This window comes from Ictalurus furcatus, chromosome 25 (genome assembly GCF_023375685.1).
Source record: "Ictalurus furcatus strain D&B chromosome 25, Billie_1.0, whole genome shotgun sequence".
Lineage (NCBI taxonomy): Eukaryota > Metazoa > Chordata > Actinopteri > Siluriformes > Ictaluridae > Ictalurus > Ictalurus furcatus.
In genome coordinates, this window is record NC_071279.1 from 17,881,134 (window position 1) to 17,891,667 (window position 10,534).

Below are 10,534 nucleotides of genomic sequence, written 5' to 3' on the forward strand. Positions count from 1 at the left end.
GTGTGCACATTACTGTCTCATTACTTCCGGGACTATATGAGTCCTGAATGTTTACACATCAGTGAATGCAACTTGGGTCCATGTGATTACACTCATAACCAGAGTCCGCAAAACAATTAAGAGCGAGCGAGTGAGTGAGAGTGTGTGTGTGTGTGTGTGTGTGTGTGTGTGTGTGTGGTATTTCCACATACCCACCACCCTCAGTGCCCTTTGGGTTTCCTGCACTATTTCCCAGGCTCTGAAGTGAGATGGGAATGTAGTAGAGGGGCAGGAATTCGGGAACTCGTGTTTTTATTTCCACAGAAGAGCTCTGGCATACTTTGGTCCTGAGTGTGTGTGTGTGTGTGTGTGTGTGTGTGTGTGTGTATGTATGTATATGTGTGTGTGTAATGGTCAAGGTTTAGTAACATGTTTTGAACTGAAGTAACCCTTTACACTATGTCTACTCTCTGTTCTACATACCCCAGTGTTTAACATCAAATCAAAACTCAGACAAGAAATAGGAGCATTTATTTTGGCTAGACCTGTGTGTGTGTGTGTGTGTGTGTGTGTGTGTGTGTGTGTGTGTGTGTGTGTGTGTGCGCGCGAGTGTGTGCGCTGGTATGTTAAAGAGGCACAGAGGGAGAAATTCTTCATCTACGCTCAGTTTATTAAGACGTTCGATGATGAAATGAAACACACAAACCCCCGAGCGACTAAACCCCGCTCTTATAAAGCTTCTCCTTATCTAGAAAGGAGGGCTGAATTCTTGGCCTTGACCACAACAGCTGGCTCTGTGTGTGTGTGTGTGTGTGTGTGTGTGTGTGTGTGTGACAGAGCAAAAATCACTAACTCCCCAGCGAAACGTTTTAAGAGAAAGTCCTCTTGTTTCGGCATCACGTCGTCCAAAATGGAGGCTCGCCGCAGGACTCGGCGCCGAGTCACGCAGTTAACAAAGCAGAAAATACGCCGCTTTTACAGGAACTTCCCCCAATGTACTCTCAGCACAGTCCAGAGGATGTTTATAAACGCCATCCCGCTTTGCTCTCCGTTCACACCACCATCGAAAGCTCGACTGTACATCTCGACCATTTGTGTGTGTGTGTGTGTGTGTGTGTGTGTGTGTGTGTGTGTGTGTGTTTATACTGAATCCCAAACACCTGTATGCATTTATTTATCTATTAATTTTCTTTTTACTCACTCTGTACACTTTTTTCTGAGTTTTCTGAGGGACTCGAATAATACTTAGCGAGTAAACCAAAGCAGAAATATATTTGCATACGTATTTGACCGTAATGTTCGCCATCAGTTATGCATTTATTATTCAGAGCAAAAACAACAACAACAACAACAACAACAACAACAACAACAAATAATAAAGTTTAGGAAATGTATGTGCATTAAAGGTCGCTTTGCTCGGTATTCAATACTAAAATTTTCCGAACAGTTGCTGCGTTTGAAACATGACATCATATCACTCCATCCATCATCATTATTATTATTATTATCATTGTTATTATCATTGTTATTATCATTGTGATGGACGGGAATGAACACCGTCGGCGTAGTGAAGATAATCAGCGTGGAGACGAGGAAGACGTAGATGACGTTAACGTTCTAACCCACAGGTTTTCATCGTTTTCCTCTAACGTGGCATGTCCGGGACCTCTTTAACCCTCTCTACAAGAGCAATCAGCTGTTATTTTCATTTCTTAAACAAATAAATACGCAGTAGTATCCATTTACGGCTGCAGTTAACGGCGTAGAACGTCCACGAAACAAGTGACTTCCTGTTCTTTCTTACTGACGTCATACAGCAGCAGCTAGAACACGTCGTCCCCTCAGACAGCTTCTAGTTCTCTCGCAAAGGTAACAATACCAAACAAAAACAAAAACAAAACTCCAAAATATTACCGTACGTTGCACTATTACGGAAATTGTTCGTTTTACATATTCAAAATAGGGCAACAATAACAACAACAACAACAAAGCACAATAAAGTGTTCTATATTTAACGCAGATGTACACGCGCACACACACACACACACACTCCCTCACACTCACACACTCCCTCACACTCCCTCACACTCCCTCACACTCCCTCACACTCCCTCACACTCTCCCTCCCTCACACACACTCACACTAACCCTAACGCTTGCTCGTTAAGGACGAATGTGTACGTTTAATAATGAATATCCCGAACGTAGTTATTTCTGCAAAGCTAATCTGGGACAAAGTCCGTGTTAAAAGCGCTACACAAATAAAAGCGAAGCGAATTTGCGGTGAGTGTTACTGGAGTCGCTCTGTGCCTGACGGACATGGTGTTATTACCCGATGTAGTAAATATACAGAGCGAGTAACAACGTCTTTTTGGGATTCAGCATGAATGATTTACAGACGGTTTACGAGTGTTTACCCGGGTCTCGATCTGAATATTGAGCGAGTCTCGATCTGAGGAAGACGATATTATGAGTAAATAAAAATTTAAAAAAACGACCCACGACTTGTTTGGAGGGTTTTCTTTTTGTTTTTTTGTATAGGCTCATGAATATTCAAATATATAGCCCATTAAATCCATTTTTTTTCAATATTTATTACTGCAATGTATTACGTCTGTGTAAAAGTCTGATTGGCATTTGATGTATCAAGGAAAAATTGTGATTGATTAAAAAAAATAAAAATAAATTACACCCCCCCCCCATTATTTTTATTATTATTATTATTATTATTATTATTATTATTTTCCCATCACCAATAATGGAACACTAATACGCAACGAGAGCGCTCCGAGTGTCTGTTACTCCAAATCCCTCCGACTTCTCTCTAAAGCTGCTCTGTAAAGTCAGAATCGGCTGTTCACACTTTCCTCTCCTCCTAATCCGCCTTCAAAAACAACATACCTGAGCGTCGGGTAACGCACACGCGCTCCTTTATCTCCATCTTCACTGTTATTCTGCGAAACCCGAACTCAAGTCCCCGCATTCCTGCTGTCCGTCAAAGCCCGCGGCGCGAGAAACGCCTGCGCTCCGGAAACCTCTAAAGCAGCTCAGTTTGCACCGTTCGCCCACTGACTCCGAACGCGCTCGATCGGCCGAGACGTACCGTATTTCGCCGTCTGGAGTTTCCTTCCGCAGGTTTCCGCTGGAGCTACGAGGCTAAAACAAACGCGTCATCCGCCGGCCATTCGCACAGGAATAAATATATGAATAAATAATTTAACCGCGATACGTCTACGAGAAACGATCGCAATATACGCGTGGTGACGTACATAAGCTTCGCCAACAACTTGCCAGCAGAACAGCGGCGGCACGTTTATTTATTTATTTATTAATGTACCGTCATGTATGTAAAAATATATTTCTTTAAACTGAAAAGGATTTTAAAAAAAATAAAAGAAAAGAAATTCTAATTATTCATAAAATAAAAGTCCTACCACCAAATCTGTTTTTTTAAATCAAATTGTAATTGCTTTTTTTATTTATTTGTTTACGTTAACGGTACTTGTGATATCTCAGACAGGTGTATCGCGACGTCGATAATTAATCACGATGTCGATATTATAGCCATGTCGTAGATGACCAGCACTGTCATCTATAAACAAAAATAAACAAACAAACAAATAAATCAATAAAAACCTCACCACGTAGCTGAACGCTGGATTGTTATACGGACGGCCATCTTGGATTTCGGACAATCGGATTTATTTGGCCTCTGGTAGCGCGCCATCGTCTAGGCTAGTACGACACCGTTAATCTTCAGTCCGAACCGTGATGGTGTCTGATAGACGACTACAAACCAAGAGTCCATGTTTAGAGAGTGTATACACGGAGCACGGTCGATTATACCGAGATAAACCGAGAATCATCTACCAGAAGAGTAAGACGCGTTCGAGTAAATACGGCTACAGACAGGCTTCATGGTGTCACGTTGGTTATAATAAATTCCTGATGAGAAATATTAGCTAACTTTCCCGTTTTTCACTTGCTCGGACGTTATTATTATTATGATGATTATTATTTTGTTTGTTTTTTCCCCAGCCATGGCTGCACTGAGATCTTTATCTTTCCTTTGTGTGTTTGCTTCATCTGTGTCCGAGTTCACGCGAGTGTTGTGAACTTTCCCTCACCCACGTAGCCGTCCTCTCCGACCAGTTTGAGAGCCAGCTGGTCCGCCAGCACTGACGAGTTTCCGTGGGCGATGTTGGCGAACGGTCCGGCGTGCACGAACACCGGCGTGCCCTGAAACACAAAAAAAAACACATCACGGAGCTCGACCGGCACGACGGCGAAAACACACGCGGAGACACAATAAATATGTTTACAGTTCAAGGTCTGCGACGCGTTTAGGGATTGTGGTGCAGAGGCTAGTTGATCTATTATGAGTATAGAGGACTATATACAGACTAAAGGACTAAAGCGCCGCTGCATCACTAGAGACGAAGTGAAGGCTAAATCCCACTGCGCCACCATCAGCTGGTAGAACGGCACTGTGGGTAACGGGGGACACCGTTAACCGATAAAACTTTTAGAATTACATTATAAAAGAAATCTTGGACGCCGCTGAAGATCGTGTGTTAATTATAACAGGCTGTTCAGAGTGGACTCCCCCCCCCTCACCCTTTAACTGTTTGAGCATCCGTGTTGCTCAATCGTCCAGATGTAGAGCCTGAAAACATGGAAAACTTCATTCCATCCTATCAGCCAGTCGCAGCCCGAACATCTGGGATTTGAACCAAGAGCCCTGTGGTTCAGAGTTCACTTCCACAAAGCAGCAGGTCACCGAGAGCACGGCGCGTGCAGAGAGGACAGGAAGGACGAGGAGAGGACAGGAGGATGGAAAAGCAAGCAGACGGGTGGTGAAGTCACACGAATTAAGGAAGGGGACCGAAAATCGGGGTGAGGAGTTCTCGTCGTTCCAGGATGGAGACACAAGCGTACGTCATTTGAATTTAATAAACATCCCCCCCCCCCCGGTAATTAAAAAAGTGCAGAGAAGTGTCATTGTGGTTTATTTTTAAAAAAGAAAAAAGAAACTGGGAGGCAAAAATTCTACTGGAAAAATCGTCGCTGGACGAGGAACAAGCAAGTAAGGGTTATTACATCCTAAAAAATCAGAGCGAATCAGGTTTAAATATGCAAATACAGGACTTTGAAGAAGATTGCTTATATTGTGTTGTTACACCGGATTACCAGAAGAAAGGGGCAGGGCATATAGGGCTGGCGGTGTTTTTCAATTTATACAATTCTAAATAAAATCCAGTTTCAACAAGGGGAGGGGAACGTAGCATTCAGGCTTTTCCAATTTACATGTTCATTAAAAAAAAATTCCAGGTTTGGCAAGGGGCGGGGCATGTAGCATTCGGGCGTTTCCAATTTACATATTCATTTTTTAAAATCCAGTTTTGACAAGGGGCGGGGCATGTAGGATTCGGGCTTTTTTAATTTACATATTCATTTTTAAAAATCCAGTTTTGACAAGGGGCGGGGCATGTAGCATTCGGGCGTTTCCAATTTACATATTCATTTTAAAAATCCAGTTTTGACAAGGGGCGGGGCATGTAGGATTCTGCTTTCTTAATTTACATATTCATTTTTAAAAATCCAGTTTTGACAAGGGGCGGGGCATGTAGGATTCGGGCTTTTTAAATTTACATATTCATTTTTAAAAATCCAGTTTTGACAAGGGGCGGGGCATGTAGCATTCGGGCGTTTCCAATTTACATATTCATTTTAAAAATCCAGTTTTGACAAGGGGCGGGGCATGTAGGATTCGGGCTTTTTAAATTTACATATTCATTTTTAAAAATCCAGTTTTGACAAGGGGCGGGGCATGTAGCATTTGGGCGTTTCCAATTTACATATTCATTTTAAAAATCCAGTTTTGACAAGGGGCGGGGCGTGTAGGATTCGGCTTTCTTAATTTACATATTCATTTTAAAAATCCAGTTTTGACAAGGGGCGGGGCGTGTAGGATTCGGCTTTCTTAATTTACATATTAATTTTAAAAATCCAGTTTTGACAAGGGGCGGGGCGTGTAGGAGTCGGGCTTTTTTAAAATTTACATATTCATTTTTAAAAATCCAGTTTTGACAAGGGGCGGGGCATGTAGGATTGTGGAAGTCTTCAATTTCCATTAAAATCAGATTCTCTTGAAAATAGTGCAGGGCAGGTACTCTTGATAGCATTTTCGATATGTATATTTATGAAATCCAGAATATTTTGATTACAGGTGGGGCATATAGGTCTGACGGAGTTTCCCCAGTTGCATATTTAAACCAAACAAGCAAAAAAAAAAGGATTTTCTCGCTCTGTGGGCGTGGATCATGGGCGGGTTTCTAATTCTAGAAAAGATCACAGACTTCCTAATAGATTTAAGGGTATTTGCTATTTGCATATCCATATATATATATATATATAGTCGAAATATGGTAAGACATGATGAGGTGTGCAGATTTGGGGGTGTTTCTGATTTGTGTACGCATAGCATGTATATAAGAGGGATGTTTCACATTTGCATATTCATAAAATCTCGATTTCTATGTTATGGGTGGGTGGGTGGGTGGAGCTGAAGTATGTTCCCAGTTCTAGAATATTCTAAGGATTCCAATGCAATATTTTTGTGGCAGTTGTTTTCCCAAATGAAATATTCACAGGCGTGTGAGGAGTGAAGTGTGAAGGTTTAGGGGTGTTTTACAATCTGCATATTTCGAATGCAGATTCGACGAGGGGCGGGGCCTGTATACTCACGGACAAATCGAATCCAAATTTTGTCCTGATGGTGGAGGAGTGTGTGTGGTTCTTAACGCTGTCATATAAAACGTTATTTATTTATTTTATTCAGGAAAACGTTGTCTTTCTTTTGGCAGCGTTTGGAGTTCAGCATAAGGACGCCGTTTTCTCACGTACCCTTTTGGGCGGCGGGGTCACATGGGTCCTTTTTCAATTTTAATTCAGAATTTTGCTTAAAGAACGTGAAATCTTCGGGCATGCGAAGCAAACAAACAAACAAGCAAACGAAACAAATAAAGATCAAAGATTTCTATTAAAATGACCAGCTGGAAAAGCGAGTACAGGAAGTTAAGACAACAAAACAGCATGTTAAACAGGAAATAAAGTTAGGCCACCTCTGCTCTGCGAGGAGAAAAGACGAGAACGCACAGTCAGAGAAAACAGGAAGACGGAGACGAGCAGATGCTATCGCTGTTCACTGGTAAAAAAAAAAAAAGCCACAGTGTACACACATCCTCACACTTATCTTTCAGCACTCTCTCTCTCATACACACACACACACACACACACACACACACACAATCTCTTTTTCCTTTCTGTCCATCACACACACACACGGATCCATCTCGGAAAACACGGGTGCCATAACATACACTCCAATCCCCAACACGCCAAGCAAACAAAATATTCCCATGATCCTCTGCTGCCTGGTTCATCCTGATACATGATTCCACTCAGGAAAGATTGGACTGAAGGGTTTCCTCTCTGAATACACACACACACACACCCCCCGCCCCCCCCCCCCCCCAAAACATTTCACTTACACCACAGCGCTGTTGAGTTCTGGATTCTGATTGGCCAGAAGGTGTTGATTAGTTTTCTACTGTATAACAGCAGCTCTGACGGTAGCGCAGCTCTCGTTTCTATAGTGACGGCTCATTACAAGGTCTTCTCTGTAAGAAGGTGTTTGTTTAACATTATTTACGGAAGGAGTCTCCGGTGTCGGCGCTTTATAAACGAGGACGTCCCTGAACACGCGCGATGAAGAAATCACTTCGGGACGTGCCGTTATAGGAAAATAAAATCGGCGGTAATGGAAGGTAACCCCGCGCCTTCACACCACCCCGGCGTTGATTACTTTCCTATAACAGCACACCACTCGAGCGTTTCAATCCGCACATCGCATTTCACATCACGCTTCAACTTTCTAATATCTATTATCATATAGAAGTTTCCGGAATTATCCTCGACACGCCTTTCTATGGGCGGGGTTTACCACGTCGCCACGTCATAACCTATACGGTGAGCATCTATAGTGGATAGCGAATACACCCGAGACCAGCAGAGGGTCGGCCTTGTGTGTGCGTAGCCGATGAAACGTCAAACTAAGTAATCAACTCCGACGTAAAATTCGAGCTTGATTTATAATTCGTTTCAAACGCAGCGTTTAAAAGAGCAGCTCGGGTCACTACAGACAAATTCTTTTTGCAAAGTTAATTTCCAGTCCTCCTGTACGATATGGACGGTGAGACACACTCGCACAGCTGTAAGACAAAAGCCAGATGTGTGTCCAAGTGCGTGCGTGCGCGCTTGTGTGTGTGTGCGTGTGTGTGTGTGTGTGTGTTCTGTATTCCCATCACTCATATAACTTCAGCGCCAATGAGACTATCAGGTTTTGCATTCTCTTTCAAAACCGCACCTTTACGGGTCATACTAGTGTTCCCTGTGTGTGTGTGTGTGTGTGTGTGTGTGTGTGTGTGTGTGTGTGTGTGTGTGTGTGTGAACGTAAAGACAGAGACAGAAAAGGAAAGTCAAACCTCGAGCGTCTGCATCAGGGTGGGTTTGATGGCATCTTTCATCAGCACAGCCAGAGCTCCAGTCACACCCTACAGCAAAAACCGAGGATGAAGAACGGCCAAAATATACTGTACATGAGACAAAAATCACACACACACACACACACACACACACACACACACACACACACACAAAATCCCCTTCACATACGAGATCATCAGCTGTTACTGGCTGCCCTTTCCTGCTGCTGCCCACCACCATGCGGCCCAGACGGCTCTTCATATCAGCCAGACCGTCAGTCAGAGCCAGAATCGCCATGATCTCACTCGCCACCGCGATATCGAACTGAGTCTGAGAGAGAAAAACAAAAGCACGCACACACACACACACACACACACACACACACACACACAGGCTGATGAGGGAACAACTGATTATACCTGCGATAACGTCAGTGAGAACAGGATCGGACTTGTTTCTCAGACATTAAAAGTGACTACAATCAGACAAATTAATTAATTAATTGATTGATTAAAAGTCTGATCAGATGCAGGTGGGGTAACAGTCACTCCGCTTCATCATGCCGTTGATTATTTTACCAAAACGGCACGACTGCAAGAGTTTTATTCCTTATTGATAAAACCCCGAGAAGTCGCGAGACGCACGTTCGCAAGCGGGTTGCCAGGTTCAGTCCTCTTTATCGCATGCGGTAAACGAGCTCGCCTCGGATAAACAATCAGACTCGTAAAGCGATCGGACCACCTTAACGGCGACGACTCCGGGAACGTGACCGTTATCAAAGTTTAACTGTGACTAGGTATTAATCTTTTTTTAGTTTGTTTTTAAGACTGTTAAACAGACGTTGTTTCGATTCAAACATCTTCATCTTACCAAATTAGGAGACTGTCATTTCTAAACGCACGGATTCTGCCAAATTGTAACGGAACGTAAAGATACACTCTCAAAACGCGCGCGTGTGTGTGTGTGTTGGTGGTTCAGGCGACTTCAATGGAGAGTTGCTAAATGTAAGCATGTGCTTGGCCAGAGACAAGTGTTTGCAAGCAGACTGCAGCCCCTTCCCCTCCCCCCTCCATTTTAAACATTTGCTTTCACTCAGGCTGGATCCCATTGAAGCGTGCACTGTTTATTTGTGGGATTTGGCGTAGGAGCCATTACTTCTGACAGCCGCTGACACGCCGCCAAGAGAGCGAGAACTGGCCGAGCGAGAGAGAGTGACCCTGCTGTACGCGTCGCACCGAATTCAAGACGTTTCGCAGGGACAGGGTGGAGTCGTGGCGCGAACACGTACCTGCCGGCTGTGTCCTCTCTCGGTGCTCGCCTGGCCGACCGTGACCTTCCTCAGGAAACGATCGTTGGTGTCCACCACTGCGGAAACCAGATGTGAAAAATGGGCTTGGAACGTTGACAAAGTTCAACGAGAATACACGTCAACATAGCGCTGGAGAGCTACTGTACGATATTGTCGGGGGAGGGGGGGAAAAAAAGCAACTTCAGACGTCCAATTTGGTGGTCACTTTGGGAAGTTTCCTGTCATCTAGCACAAAGTGGTGGTTCTCAAAGTCATGTCCACAAACCACATGGAGGTCTAGGATTTCATCATTTAAAAAAAAAATTAAATAAAATAGACTTTACAATTGTGGAACTCAACCACTACCCAAGTGATTACAGTTGTTATAAATATGTTATTACACTTATAAACCTAACAGACTGAGTGCTTAAAAGGTTTAATAACAATAATATAACTCATTATTGAAGCGAGTGTGTGTATGTTGGGGGTGGGGGTGGGGGGTAATTGTCAATTTAGGGGGATCAACCCCAATTAGTCGCCATCAGAAGCCACACAATCAGTTGAATGGTGCTGACCTGTGTCACATGACCTCAGTATCTCAAACGGACGTCCTGCAGAGACAAAACACTCTTACTTTTCATAAATGAATGCCAGAAGAATATGGCACATCTCTGACTACCTTAAGGAGGCCTTAAACCAAAAGCTGGTAAATATCTAAGG

General features: G+C 43.4%; 1 protein-coding gene across 1 annotated transcript in view; it reads right to left on the bottom strand.

The window, feature by feature from the left end:
• The window catches only part of mthfd1l (methylenetetrahydrofolate dehydrogenase (NADP+ dependent) 1 like), a 46,838-nt gene that overhangs the window by 17,356 nt on the left and 18,948 nt on the right, over positions 1-10,534 (bottom strand). Inside the window, exons 17-20 of the mRNA XM_053613722.1 lie at positions 9,815-9,891; positions 8,716-8,856; positions 8,526-8,594; positions 4,107-4,218 (exon numbers count right to left, since the gene is read on the bottom strand). Of these exons, the coding sequence (XP_053469697.1) occupies positions 4,107-4,218; positions 8,526-8,594; positions 8,716-8,856; positions 9,815-9,891 (399 nt within the window). The remainder of the gene's footprint in view (positions 1-4,106; positions 4,219-8,525; positions 8,595-8,715; positions 8,857-9,814; positions 9,892-10,534) is intronic.